Raw genomic sequence first — 15794 nt, forward strand, 5'->3', positions numbered from 1 at the left:
CCATCCTCCCCCTCCTATTACATACCATCCACCTCCCCAGCACCATCCACCTCCCCAGCACCATCCACCTCCCCAGCACCATCCACCTCCCCAGCACCAGGAACCTCCACAGTACCTGCAAACTCCCCAGTACCAGCAACCTCCCCAGTACCAGACATCTCCCCACTTCCAGCAACCTGCCCCGTACCAGACATCTCCCCACTTCCAGCAACCTGCCCCGTACCAGACATCTCCCCACTTCCAGCAACCTGCCCCGTACCAAACTTCTTCCCCATACAACTTGCCATCAACATCATCTGCTCCTACAGTCCCTGCCCAACCCTCCACTCCACCACCCACCACCTCTTCTGCTTCCCACATGTCCACCCATTCTGTAGTTTTTTCCACACCTTCACCTCTAACTGTTGCTTCCCCACCACGATCCCAGTCCTCTCTCCACACTCCCAGTGTCGAAGTGTCCCGCAGCCCCTACAACAGTATTTCCACCACACACTACACAGATTTATAATGTGTGTATTTAAATAAAAATGACCAGTTTTATGGTTTCAGTTTTATAGTTTCAAAGTTTTATTAAGCAAGTTTATTAAAATTTTAAAAAGTTTACTAAAAAAACATTTTTCAATGAAAGTTAAATTATTTTACACTGGTTGTCTGTCATTTCTTTCTGCGGCGAAAAAGGTTAAATACAGGGTATTTAAAAGGTGAAATGGTATTCAAAACTAGGTATATAACTGTGGGTAAATTTTAGCTTTTTGCCACAGTTGTGTTCCTGGTTGTGTTTGAAGCAAAGTATTTCAAATAAAAAGTTGTGTTTATTGTTGGTGATTTCATAACAATGTACACAACTTTTGCTAAAAGGTGAAATACTTTGCATAAAACACAACCAGGTACACACCTGTGGCCTAAAGCTAAAAATAGAGACCATGACAAGATAGCCAACTTTGGTTGGCAAAGGTATATACTGTTGGTACAGAAGGTACACAAGTTTGGTTGGGCACAAATCTTTCACACTCTGTCATCCTGCCAGTGTACTCTGCCTTGAGGTGACAAAGTATAGTGCAAAATTGTCCCTCATTACTGAAACCGTCACAGAACTTCTAGTGGTAATGTCATGGTAATCTTGCAAGGTGGTTTCTTCAGAGGTGTCCTCAATGGAAATGGGTTCCTTGCAGATAACAAAATTGTGGAGTACCACGCACGCTTTGATCATCTCGTCCACAGTTTCTGTCTTGAGGTTGATCGCAGTCAATAGGACCCGCCATTTGGCTGTCAGAATACCAAAGGTACATTCAACCATTCTTCTTGCTCTTGTGAGGCGGTAATTAAAAATGCGTTTTGGTCTTGTCAATCCTCTGCTAGAGTACGGTTTCAAAAGGTGTTCTGACAGCTGGAAGGCTTCATCCCCTACACAGACAAATGGCATAGGTGGACCAGATGTTTGCGGCAGCGGTCTAGGTGGTGGGAACTGGAAGGTGTTTCCATACAGTTTACGCCCCATGGCAGACAGTTTGAAAACTTGAGAGTCATTGGAGCGGCCATAGGCCCCAATATCAACCGCAATAAATTTGTATTCCGCGTCAGCGATGGCCATGAGGACAATTGAAAAATATTTCTTGTAATTGAAATATTCCGATCCCGATCCAGCTGGCTTTACAATGCGGATATGTTTCCCGTCCACAGCGCCCAAGCAGTTTGGAAACTGACATATCTGTTGAAACTTGTCAGCAATTTCAATCCACCTCTCTGTTGTGGGCTCTGGTAAAAACTCTTCAGCTAAGGAGTCCCACAGTGCACGGCATGTGTGCTTCACAATTCCAGATATGGTGGAAATCCCGAGTCTGTACTGGAAATGCAGTGACGAAAGGGATTCTCCAGTTGCAAGAAATCTGTGGGGAATTAAAAAACAATAAATTAGTTTTAAATCACAGCATTACATACCAAAACTGACCTATAACACTTGGAGATACAAACTACCACCAACAAGATTGCAGTGAAAGTGTGCTCTGATGCGATCATATCCAATAAATGTGGCTTACCTTAAAGTCACCATCAGACGCTCTGCGGGTGAAACAGAGAAGCGGCAATAGGTGTCCGCTTTTCTTATGAGGTGTGCAATGCGCTCCACCAAGTAATCAAAATTCTCCATTTTCATCCTAACATATCCAAAAAATTTATCCGGGTTTCGTCGAAGGTCCATGCATAGTGTAGAATAGACCCCACGCGTCATTCTCTTGGCTGTGAAGGGGTGGATCCACAAACGTCGTCTACGATGCCTGATGCGCTGCTGTCTCACTCTCTCCTTCTCCAGAACAATCACCCTCAAACGATTTGCCTCCGCTGTAAAATCCGCCAAATTCTTCAAAATATTTCCAATGACAACATCCATCTTCGCCAGTAACTTGCTCTTCTCTCCAACCTGCACTTTCTCCTCTACAACCTGACAAAGAAGGGCTGTAGGAACATGCTATATATAGTTTTCCAGTAGCCAATCCCGTTTGGAAGGCCACAAGGGTCAATTTTAAAAACCGGATCCGGCGTAATCCGTCGAAAAACGGATAGAAAAACGGATGAACCGGATGAGACGGATCCGGTTTTGTCTGTCAAGAAAAAGACGGATCCGGCAGAAAACCGGATCCGTCACATCCGGTTTTACGAAACATTTGCCGGATCCGGCGTTCCGGCACGACGCCGGATCGCGCCTGACGCCGAAAACCTGATGTGTGAAAGTAGCCTTACACCTACAGCTTAACACCTATGTGCAGGATGGACAACCATAACTAGCAACGTAACTCAAAAGAAGAAAAAGATTTATCAAAGTCTTATTATATAAAGGAAAAGCTCATGTAAATCTCCGGTCACACTGGCACCATGGCTTCTTTACTACAAGAGCTTTTTAGTGGAACAAATCCTATTGATAAATAATGGGATTCGTTAGTTTATCATTATTATTTTTTAATGGGTAGAAGAGCACAACAAAGAACCTGCTGAAAGGAACCTAAGACCAGTGTGCAGTGTGGACAGGGCCTTACGGTATGAAAACAGATTGACTCTGCATTGCATCCCTTAAGATTAAATGTTCCTGAAAGGCAAAACAGCTGTCCCTCACTGAATATGTGATGACTGGTTTATTCACAGTTACTGATGCACATTCGGTAACAGCTGAAAGTTATGCTCCAAAACACATACCGTAATAACAAATCCATCAGCATCAAATGTTTGATGGTTTCCACAGCACAATGGGAGAATAGCTGGCCATTCACATTAGATTAATGCTCAGCCAGCAGCTATCTCTACATCCCACAGTCGGATGAGGCACTGAATGTGCTCAGAATGGGGAGAAAGGAGTAAGCCACTGGCACAGATGGAGGAGAATGGAGTTTAGTGGCACATCATGCGCCATTGGGAGAGAGTCGAGAGGACCCCTGTACATGAGATGATTGGCAGGACCTGCTAAAAAGGCAGATTTGGCCAACAAGCAGTATGGTCAGCTTGTAGATTCCCACCTTCAGTATTTTGTCAGTATTTCACATCAGTATTTGTAAGAAAATCAGGAGTGGAACAATTAGAGGAGAAGTATAATAGAAACACGTCACCACTTCTGTATTTATCACTTACTCCTGGTTTTAGCTTACAAATACCGATGCAAAATACTGATCAGTTACTGGAGGTGGAAACATGGCCTTAGATTGTACGCTCTTGTGAGCAGCACCCTCATTTCACTTGTTCGAGGTGATATTTAGTCTGTTACCTAGTAATGTTTGTACGTCCACCTTCTGAATTGTACAGAACTGTGGAATATGTTTGGGCTATGTTACCGATTAGCATACTGCTGACCGTCAGGATTTTAAGTGTTTGATACTTATGGAATAAAATGTCAAGATTTTATCTATTTTTTGGATGTGCCAATCAACTTTATTTTTCTTGGACAAGTCTAGTTAATATGGTCAGCAAAACTGATTGTCATCTAATTTAAGTACATTTTAAGAGATAGTCTTAGGAGACATTCACACGTTGCATTTTGCTCGTTTTTTAAACTCAACGTGTGAACATAGCCTAATTAGGGCATTTTGCTGTCAGAAATGAAGCCCCAGCCCAAGACCCTCATGTATGAGTAGAATGATACCCAAGGATGCCTGTAGATTACTCTGCCGATAGCAGCTGATCCCAGGACTCTTCGATCTGAGGGTTAAAACAGCCCATTGATGATCTCAACCTCAATAATATAGCAGCTATATCATGCATATATTAAAGAGCACGAGTAAAGACACTTGTAGCATGCATAAACATTGGCTAAACATTGCATAGGAATTCTGTTTTAATTAAGAATTAGTAACTCCACACTTAGCTTTAAACCAAACGTTTTCCATGCCTTTTAGAATTAATAAACTGTAAACTGTGCTTATAAAAAAAGTGACAGCCACATGCAGGTTTTTTCTGTTACCTTTGACCGAGGAGATTGTGTCTTCTGCCTGGATGTGATTTTTGTTAGCGCAGAGGGATGTGATACAGTGGATTGACAAGGTAAAGATGGAGAAATGCACTCGGCATGAAAAGGAAGACTAGAAGAAATGTGGGGTGGAGTATGTGCGGGAAACCTTTGCTTTCCAGAAGAAATGGAGGCGTTCTTAAATATTTAAAAAAGAATACATCTCAAAATCAAGGCACAGAAGTATCCAGAGTATTCCTATCAATAAGTTTAATTTAGTGTCCTAGTACTCATATCACCTCATTTAGGGATGTAGGGTCCAAATTAGGAGTTTACCAAAAAAAAAATTGGATAAGAAAAACAAGCACCAGAATTGACTACATGCATCGGGATAAACCATACAAGACGTAATGAGTGGAGATCTCACATTATGGATTGTACTATAACTGAAAGAAAAAATAATGCAATGAAGTAAGCAGCTTTGTGAAAATAACATTTACACCAGCATAACCGAATAGCAATGTCGTCAAAACCAACACAAGCAGATTGTGCGGTCACAGGCAGCTCATCTAATATCCACTTGTAGGTTCACCTCTTACCAAATAGCATAAAACAAAAACATGGCTCTACGTAATGGGCCGTGCTGTGGAAAATGTGGAGCACTTAACATCACAGTAACTATATTTTCTGGTTTTATCGCATACGTGCAGGCAATATAATGATGGTTATAAAATAATGGCCCAAATTGTAAGGTATAAATAAATTACATCTTCCTACATTTAAAGATTTTTGAACTATGACCGCAAATGGACATGGTCTCTAAAACAGGAAGGATTTTATCTTTTTACTTTAGATTCTTTATCTTGTAATTCAGTGATACTACTTCCCACAGAGAACACAATTTTAGTATGCGTATTGTTAGATTTCTGAAATTGCATACTTTTTAATGAACTCAAGTACTTCAATAGGCGATGACCTGACACTGTGGCCTGACATATCTGCCTAACCCTCATAACCCTACAAGTTAACTTCCTCTACCCTATGGATGTCACCTGTGTAGTTAAATATATTATTGGGTTTACTATAGTCACTTTCACTTTTCGCTTTGAAATTGACTGAAAATAAATAATATAACAGGACACTGTTGGGAAAACGCACAAGACAGCATGCAGCAGCTTGATCTTAGCAACTGAATACCTCTGAACTGAAACCGGACGAATACTCTTCATGACATACAATAGGTTGCGCTATGCTTTCTACTGGTTGCTGTAGGTTTTCACATTCACCAGCTTCTTCGATGTAGAGTCTTGGCTCTGTTTTTGGTTCACATCTAGAAAACCCTGACTCTTGACATGCCAGCTGACTTCCTTGGATTATGGACATTAATTCTTGACAGATCTCCTCTTCTTGTTCATCGCCGTACGTTGTGATCATTGGCGAGGATGGCGCTGGTGCACACCCTGAAAGAGCCAGTTCGTTTCCAAGAGTCTCAGGTATAGTAATATGATCTGTACAACCTTCTGTCGCTTGTTTCATACTTATTTGTCCATTTGAATTTGTCTGGTCCAAGCATTTTCTCTGTTGTTCCGTTAGACTACTATCAGAATTAGTTGAAGGCATAGAAGGGACCTCAAGCTGCTGAATTACAGGAGAGGAAAGTGTTGTGTCAGGAAATGGAGAAGATATGGAATTATGATGACAACTTGAAAGGGTCTCTGGTGATGCAATAGGAACAAAATGACCGTCTTTAATTCTGGAACTTATATCTCCTGAGAACAACTGTTCAGGCTGTAAAATGGTTAATGGCAAGGAGGTAGGCTTCTCTACTACAGGAAGGAAGTGGTCAGGGAAAGGTGATGGAGTAGTGATAGGTGTGGTAGAAGGTGAAAAGCCGACAGTCAGTGACAACCATTCACTGGTCACAACTTCTAAGTTCCCCTTACTAGAGTCTGTACAAGAGGATGAGTCTGCTCTGAGAGTAGCGGGTGGAGTATGGAGTCTCTGAGATGAAGACAACTTTAGAAATAAAAGATAGGTTAAGAATCAAAGAAAAGAAAACAAATACTGTAATAAAAACACAGAGGAAAAGTAATTCAAAGGATGTGACAAAATATATAAAATTGTGCAGGTGCACATGCCAAACATTATTAGCACATGAAACCAAAAGAGTGAGAGAAAGCAATCTGTAAAATGTAATGGCATCTGCTGATAGACCGGGTTCTAAATGTCAAACGTGGAGAGAAGTCGGAGTCATCCTAGTCAAAGCAGTAGTGTGACTTTCACAAGCGAGTTATGGGATTCCTCTGTACAAATGCTAAACTGCAGACTATGTCTCACTGTAATGAAGCAGGAACCAAATGTATCAGAATTTCAGTACTTCATCAAATCTAGTCACTAATCAACCAAGAACAATGCACTGAGAATTACAGCATAAGTATGTGCATACAGAAAAAACATATCACAGTTTTCTATAACGTATACTTATAGTTCATTCACAGAACAGCATGTGCACTCATTTATCAGTCAGTTATAGAGCGCAGATTTGTGGACTTTGTAAGAAGTCATTGCAGTAGCCATTGCTCGGGTCCCTGAGACACTCTTATTTAGATTCAGAAGCAATGGTGTAACGACACTATGGCCAGAACTTCACCATAGGCAGAAACGATTAGTTACTATTCCATTATGTCATTGTGAACAATAATTAGCTAATATCTGAATCTTGACACAGAAGTATTAGGAGCATTGGAAATTGACTTAGGTTTAAATTGCTATAAGGGGAACTTGGCTTATTCTCAGAAATCCAAATTCTCATTTTTTATTAAATCTGTTTTAGGGTGTTCACTCTACAGCATGGATGGGGAAGCTTTTTTCTTCCAAGGGCCATTGAGATATTTAAACCATCCTTCGGGGGCCGTACAAATTGTGCACTAACTCTGCCCACAAAGAACATCCTGACGCTGGCATCAGGACGTAATCTTTCACTGCACACTCCACAGCTTGCGCGTGCTCAAAGAGCAAAAAAATTTAAAAGGTTGTTGGCCATCACAACTGCCAGCATAAGCACTGTGATCCCCAGGAATCTGGTCATGGCGGGCCCAGAGGCTGGAGGTTCTCCATCCCTGCTCTACAGGATAAAGGAATATTAAAACATTTTATCTATCTATCTATACGGTTACGGATTTAGTGATATGAAATATATTTTGTATTATTAAGAGTTTTTCCACTACTTTTACACTTTTCTTAAGTTCACCCAACAGATTTGAACTTTCAATCTCTTGTAAAATACACTGCAAGACTTTAGTATTGCAGTGTACTGTAATTTTGTTTTTCTTGTAGGAGTTTTAACATGATAGAAGTGGACATTTCAGTAGGCCACACAGCCCACCCATCAAAGGTCCTGGATGCTGCTGCTTTTATCTGACTGCAGTCAGCTCCCAGCTGTATATAACAACTTATAACACTGCAGTGTATGGAGCGATCTCAGCTCCTGAGCCCACTTCACACATCTTGCGTGCACATACCCCGTACATGTACTGTGGATTTGTAAAGGGATTCAAAGGGTTTCCTGTTGCGTGTAAAGCACAAAAGGATCAATGTTACTAATATACTTTAAGAAAGTTGTTTCAATTTCAAGATATCATCAGTCCAGGACTACTCAAGTCTGAGCACTATTGCAAGTACTGACATTGGAACATTCTCCACAGAAGAGGAGATAACGACAATCAGGACTGACAATTTTGGAATTTAAAGGGGACCGGTCATGCCAAAAAATACTATTAACCTGCAGATATGGGGTTAATCTGCAAGTTGATAGCGCTCTAAAGCCGTGTGGCCACCGCTATGAAAGCCTAGTTACTGGGAAGAAATTAACTATTCCTTCTGGCAGCCTCCGGCCTTCAGTCACAGAGGTGTGATCAGCACAGCTTCAATCACCGCTCAGTACATAGTAAGTGGTGGATGTTAAACACCTCCCTGCACTGACTGACTGATGGCCCAACAGTGTCTCTGTGTAGAGGGAGTTGTCAGGAGCGTATAGTTGCCCCTCACTACGTATTGAACAGTGACTGAAGCTGCGTTGGCCACGTCTCCATGACTGAAAGCTGGAGGCTTCCGGGATAAAGTTCCTTTCTTCCCAGTAGCCGCTCTCTCAGTGTGGTGGCCACATGGCTATAGAATGCTACCAACCTGCAAATTAACCCCCTAATTGCACGATAATAGCATGCTTTGACAGGATAGGTTTCATTTAAATATAGTAAAACAACTTTTTCAAGCAGGACAAATCAAGAATATCTTAAAAATATCATTGTGAATGCTGTATCATATCACTTGTTCACCATGTGCCCAGGACTCATAGCATGCTATCAGACATATATCTCTATACTCTAATTTATATAGATGTGTGATTTCTTCCCAAATATAATGCTCCTGACATACAGAGAGGCCTTCTGCTTGCACTACGGACAAACAAGCAAAGATGTGAACTGGTAACAGATCACTGAGTACAGTATTTAATCTTAGAAATTTGACATCCTAATGTCAGCCACCAGTATTAGAACTTACTACAGCCACAGTGGAGGGCAGGACACCAGGCACAAATTTACATTATTATATATATATATATACACACACACACATATACATACACACACCGTATATATATATATATATATATATATATATATATATATATATATATATATATATTCAGCAGCACAGGAAAAAGTAGGGTGCAGAGCCTCACAGGTTCATATCAGTCCTTGTAAGTAGAAATTCAAAAAAGCTAGAGGCAGCACACCATATGGAATTAGAAAAAAGTGCTTTTTAATAGCCCATGTGGCGACGTTTTGGACCGAAATATATACACATATACATAATATATATATATATATATATATATATATATATATATATATATATATACATACATACATATATATATATATATATATATATACACACATACATATATAATACATACATGCACACACATATATATATTATATTATATATAGGGCCATTTCTATGGATACACCTGGGTGGGCCATTTATAAAGTTGGATCCAGAATGGCCGACATCAAAATGGTCCCCATGGTCACCACCCATCTTGAAAAGTTTTCTCCCTCCCATATACTAATGTGCCACAAACAGGAAGTTGATATCACCAACCATTCCCATTTTATTTAGGTTCATCCATATACCGTATATACACTTGAGTATAAGCCGAGATTTTCAGACCTTTTTTAAGACTGAAAGTGCCCCCTCGGCTTATACGCGAGTCATATATGCCAGGGGGGTCGGCAGGGGAGGGGGAGCGGGGGGTGTCAGATCATACTTACCCCCTCCTGATGCGGTCTCCGGCGACTGTGTTCATGAAGTCATGAATATACGCATGTGACCGCTGAAGGAAGGAAGAGCTGCGGCGCTGGAGACCGTGAGAGAAGCAGGGGCTGCAGGGACCACGCCAGGAGGGGGTAAGTATACGCGATATTCACCTGTCTACGTTCCACCGCCGCGCGCCGCTCTGTCCTCTGGCTGTGATGTTTAGGTCAGAGGACGCGGTGACGTGGTTAATGCGCGCCCTCTGCCTGAACAGTCACTGACAGAGGACCCAAAAGACAGAGTGGCGTGCGGCGGTGGAACGGGGACAGGTGAATATCGCAGGTGCCGGAGCCCTGTGCTTTTCTTTTAAAAATAAGGAAATTTCTAAGTGACCCTAAACTTTTGAACGGATATATTATATATATATAGTATCTATCTATCTATCTATCTATCTATCTAAGTGTATAGCCCCGCCCACTCCACATAGCCACATTCACTATATTACAAATCCTCCCGTCAGCAAGGGCCACCAGACTACTACCCCTAATATCCCACGTCATCCTGTCAGCCAGAGCTATAGGACTACTACCCCTAATATGCCGCATCATCCCATCAGCCTGGGGTCAGAACTAGAACGCTGAGTGGAACTGAGCTAACTTCCATACCAGGGATCCCTTTAAGAGAGGCCTGGGGTCAGAACCAGCGTGCTGGATGGATTTGACCTGACTTCCATACCAATGAACCCTTTTATATAAGCCTGGGGTCAGAATCAGAGCGCTGAGGGATTTGCCCTAACTTCCATACCGGAGATCCCTTTAAGAGAGGCCTGGGGTCAGTACCAAAGCACAGAGTGTATTTGCCCTCACTTCCGTACCGGGGATCCCTTTAAGAGGGGCCTGGGGTCAGAACCAGAGCACTTAGTGGAATTGCCCTAACTTCCATACCAATGATCCCTTTAAGAGACCCTGGGGTCAGAACCACAGCACTGAGTGGAACGGTCCTAACTTCCATACCCAGAATCTCTTTAAGAGAGGCCTGGGGTCAAAACCAAAGTGCTGGATGGATTTGCCCTGACTTCCATTCAAGAGATCCCTTTAAGAGGGAAGATGTGCCTATGGGATTGAGGATGTGTGATGGGTATATGGGCACGGGAGGGGGTGATTCATTTCTGTCATGTGCTCTCTGCTCCTTTTTGGGGGGCAGACAATGGCTGGAAGCTTATGTTTCTGGGGATGCTAGATTTCTCCCACCCAGTCAGTGACTGCAGAGGTGTTGTTGTGGAGTGGGAAAACTGTTGCTGTGCACAAAAGTTTACATACCCCGCCAGTATTTTTGCTTTCTTGGCCTTTTTTCAGAGAAAATGAATGATAACACCAAAACTTTTTCTCCACTCATGGTTAGTGGTTGGGTGAAGCCATTTATTGTCAAACTACTGTGTTTTCTCTTTTTAAATCATAATGACAACCCAAAACATCCAAATGACCCTGATCAAATGTTCACATACTCTGGTGATTTTGGCCTGATAACGTGCACAGAAGTTGACACCAATGGGTTTGAATGGCTACTAAAGGTAACATCCTCACCTGTGACCTGTTTTCTTGTAATGTGTGTGCGCATAAAAGCTGAGTGAGTTTCTGGGATCCAGACAGACTCTTGCATCCTTCATCCAGCCACTGACATTTCTGGATTGTGAGTCATGGGGAAAGCAAAAGAATGGTCAACGGATCTACGGGAAAACGTAGCAGTATGACAATAAATGGCTTCACCCAACCACTAACCATGAGTGGAGAAAAAGTTTTGGTTTGATCATTCTTATTCTATGAAAAAAGGCCAAGAAAGCAAAAATTCTGTTGAGATATGTAAAGTTTTGAGCACAGCTATATCTATTTATATAATTGCCTTGTAATGTTTCAAATTCCTGTTCTGTCCAGATGTCACCGCATCCCAGAATTCCAAGCGGAGGAAGTTCACCCACAGCCATATTGGGACACCCAAGTAATGGGTGTCTCAATATGGAAACTGCTGCTGGTACCAACTTATTGCGCGATACCACCAGCGGAACACCGTCGCACCACACACACTCTATAAGCCGTACGCAACACACACACGCAGCCTCTTGCGAGGTACCACCAGCGGAACACCGCCGCACTGCATCTGTGTGAATTCCGCGCAGTGAATCATTCGGCTGATCCCGGCAGCAGATGCGTGATGTGTCTACAGGCAGAGGAAGCCGGTCACATTAAAGGGGTTTTCCCACATTTTTAAAATGAACTTTCGTTCGTGGGGAAAACCTTTTTAAATAGAAATTCCTCCTGACATGCTGTGCACTGACTGTTTAGTGATGGGGTTCACAGGTCAAACAAGCGATGACGAGAAGAGAAGACAGCAGATGGGGGAGAGAAAAAGCACACAGGGGTGAGACAGACAGCACCAGGGGGGAGACAGCTCAAATGGGACAGCACATGAGGGGAGAACACAGCACAGGAAGGAGAGAGACAGAAGACAAAGGGGAGAGCACATGGGGTAGACAGGTCAAAGAGAAGTCAGCACATGGGAAAAGCGAGAGTAGATAGGTGGGTGAGCACATGGGGGGGGGGGGGAGAGAGATATTCTCAGCGTTGCAAAGCCTGCCCCCATTGTGACATTACCGCCTCCATCTAGTATATATATGGCTGAAGGTGCTGAAGATGTTGGTATTCATGAAATTGTTCCAGAAAATGAGGTATTCTCCCAGAAAATTGTGTGTGTATTGGAATAATAAAAACAATTGAAAATAAAGGCAGATTGGACATAATTTCACACAAAACTGCAAAAATAGGCCAGACAAAATTGTTGTTGCCCACAACATGATATTTGGTTGCACTCCCTTTAGAATAAATAACTGCAATCAATCGCTTCCTATACTCATCAACAAGCTTCTTACACCTTTCAACTGGAATTTGTGACCACTCTTCTTTTGCAAAGTGCTCCAGGACTCTCATATTTCAAGGGTGCCTTCTCCCAACAGCAATTTTGAGATCTTTCCATAGGTGTTCAATGGGATTTAGATCCAGACTCATTGCTGGCCACTTCAGAACTCTCCAGTGCTTTGTTTCTATTCATTTCTGGGTGCTTCTTGAAGTATGTTTGTGGTGATTGTACAACTGGAAGACCCATGACTCAGAACGCAAACCCAGCTTTCTGACACTGGGCAATACATTGTGACCCAAAATCCTTTGTTAATCTTCAGATTTCATGATCCCTTGCACACAGTCAAGGCACCCAGTGCCAGAAACCGCAAACATCTTTGAACCTCCACCATATTTGACTGTAGGTGCTGTGTTCTTTTCTTTGTAGGCTTCATTCTGTTTTCGGTAAAAAGTAGAATGAAACGTTCAACAAAAACCTATAAGTCTCATCTGTCCACCAGATATTTCCTAGAAGGATTTTGGCAAACTGCTATCTAGCTTTTTTATGTCTCTGTGTCAGCAGTGGAGTCTCCTGCAATAGCGATTCATTTCATTCAAATGTCCACAGATATTCAAGCTTCCCTGGAGGCCTAGGATGCATAAGTGTCAGCGCAAACTATCTCTGGAACTTGATTGGGGCTGCTTATACACCATCCGGACTACCCAGTGTTGCAACCTTTCTGCCATCCACGTTCGTTCAGGGAGATTAGCTAAAGTGCCATAGGCTGTAAACTTCTTGATTATGTTGCGCACTGTGGACAAAGAAAAATCAAAATCTCTAGAGATGGACTTGTAACCTTGAGATTGTTGATATTGTTTAACAATTTTGGTTCTCAAGTCCTCAAACAGTTCTCTTCTCTCTTTCTGTACTCCATGCTTAATGTGGCAAACACAGACACACATTGCAAAGATTGAGTCAACTTCTCACCTTTTTTATCTGGTTTTAGGTGTTATTTTCATATTGCCCACACCTGTTACTTGCCACAGGGGAGTTTGAACAGGCAACACATGCTTGAAACAAAGTGGTTTATCAACAATTTTGCAAAAGGTGCCTACAATTTTGCCCTACACGTTTTGGGGGTTTTGTGTGTAATTAAGTTCAATTTACCTTTTCTTCTTGGCTTTTTTTTGTTGTTCCAATACTGACAAAGGAAATAAATGTGTATAACAAAACATGTCATTGCAATAATTTTTGGGAGAAATACATTTTTTTGGAACAATTTCTAGAGTGCCAACTCTTTTGGCCATGACTGTATTTATAAATAATTTAAGGACGACTTGAAAAGCAGAAACCTTTAAATATTTCCTACATCTTGTTTACAGTGATCACAGTGAAAAGATCTGGAAATTGCCTACAATTCATAAAACAAAAATAGTAAAGTAAAAGTTTGGGAACTTCATACAAAGAAAACTTGACCCTCCTCTAATGGCCATTCACACCAGATAGCTGTTCAGTCAAAGACCATTTCTCCTGAGTTCTTCATGAATATGGTTTTTTGAATGGAAAATAAGCTGTTGTCAGAAAACTGTGAAAGTTGCTTTTCTCCTAGAGAAACAAGAATTGTCCATGTTGCACTAAAAAAATTCCTGATTCTTCTTTCCCTTCACCTCATTTCATCTAACCTACTTTATATGGCATGCTTTACTTTTCATTATTACGAATGTGAGGGAAACTTGCTCCAAAGCTCCACCTGGCTGTCAAGTGTGTGCCTGCATATGTTCTGCTGGAAGATAAAGGTTGTGATATTGATATATTGTGCCTTGTATAAAGTTTGTGATAATTCCCATTTTCTCTACTTCATGACCACATTTGAACCTTTCATAACAAACCAAATTTTTATTTTTGTGCACTGTTTTTTACTTATACCCTTCTCTTAAGAACCATAAACATTTTATTTCTCATACGAGAACTTTTTTTTGGCGGTAAAAGTTTTAGTTTTAAATGGCACCATTCATTTTACTACACAATGTACTGAAAAATTAGAAAAATAAAATGCAGTAAAACAAACAACTGTCACTGGTTTCCAGGTTTTGTTTTCACGCCCTTCAATGTGCATTAAAAGCGACCTGGAAACATGATTCACCAGGTCACTACGATTATGCCAATGCTAATTTTTAGTTTATATATACAGGAGCTTCTCACAAAATTAGAATATCATTAAAAAGTTAATTTATTTCAGTGCTTCAATACAAAAAGTAAAACTCATTATACAGAGTCATTACAAAGTCGAGCGAATATCTTCGGTTCGGTTCGGTTCCTCACTTATTCGGCAAGCTATAGCGCTTGCCGAATTGTCTACAGCAGGAACCCGGCTTCTTGGATCGCGCTGGCTGAACAACTGATCGCCACCGCAGCTGCATGTGTCGCGGCTGTGTCACAGTCACAACATATGCATGGAGAGCACGGAAGGGAAGGAGCGCCATTTGATTTTTTTTAAACACAAAATTGGCTGGAATCGAGAGCGGATGCCATGACACGTTTGGAGGGCTCCTGATGTGCCTAAACAGTGGACCCCATTTTGGAAAGTAGACCCCTCAAGGAACTTATCTAGATGTGTGGTGAGCATCTTAAACCTCCAGATGCTTCACAGAATTTTATAACAGAGCCGTGAAGATAAAAAATTAAATTTTGTTCCACAAAAATGATATTTTAGCCCCAATTTTTTAATTTTCAAAAGGAAAACAGGCGAAAAAATTTTTTTGTGCAATTTCTCCTGAGTACTCCAATATCCCATATGTGGGCAAAAACTACTGTTTGGGTGCACAGCAGGGTTCGGAAGGGAAGGAGCACCGTTTGACTTTTTGAACATAAAATTGGCAGGAGTTGAAAGCAGATGCCATGTCTCGTTTGGAGAGCCCCTGATGTGCCTCAAAAAACTAAACCTCTCAATGAATTCATCTAGGGGCACAGTGATCATATTGACACTATGGGTGTGTCACAGAATTTTACAAATTTGGGCAGTGAAGAAAAAATAATTACATTTTTACCACCAAAATTTTGTTTTAGCCCCAGATTTTACATTTTTCACATGGGAAAATTGGTAAAAATGGCACCAAAATTTGTCCCACAATTTCTGCCAAATGTAGAAATACCCCATATG

The 15794-nt window shown here is 41.5% G+C and overlaps 1 protein-coding gene across 4 annotated transcripts in view; it reads right to left on the bottom strand.

Annotated features, from left to right (window-relative positions):
• SORBS2 (sorbin and SH3 domain containing 2) overlaps positions 1-15794 on the bottom strand; it is a 333099-nt gene that overhangs the window by 18838 nt on the left and 298467 nt on the right. Inside the window, exons 23-24 of one of the 4 annotated variants that reach the window (XM_073578712.1) lie at positions 5649-6442; positions 4442-4595 (exon numbers count right to left, since the gene is read on the bottom strand). The exons of the other annotated variants lie outside the window; for them this stretch is intronic. Coding sequence (XP_073434813.1) covers positions 4442-4595; positions 5649-6442 — 948 coding nt within the window. The remainder of the gene's footprint in view (positions 1-4441; positions 4596-5648; positions 6443-15794) is intronic. 4 annotated transcript variants of the gene reach the window in all.

The sequence above is a fragment of the Dendrobates tinctorius genome, unplaced genomic scaffold, assembly GCF_039654945.1.
Source record: "Dendrobates tinctorius isolate UK_male_01 unplaced genomic scaffold, ASM3965494v1 ptg000008l, whole genome shotgun sequence".
Lineage (NCBI taxonomy): Eukaryota > Metazoa > Chordata > Amphibia > Anura > Dendrobatidae > Dendrobates > Dendrobates tinctorius.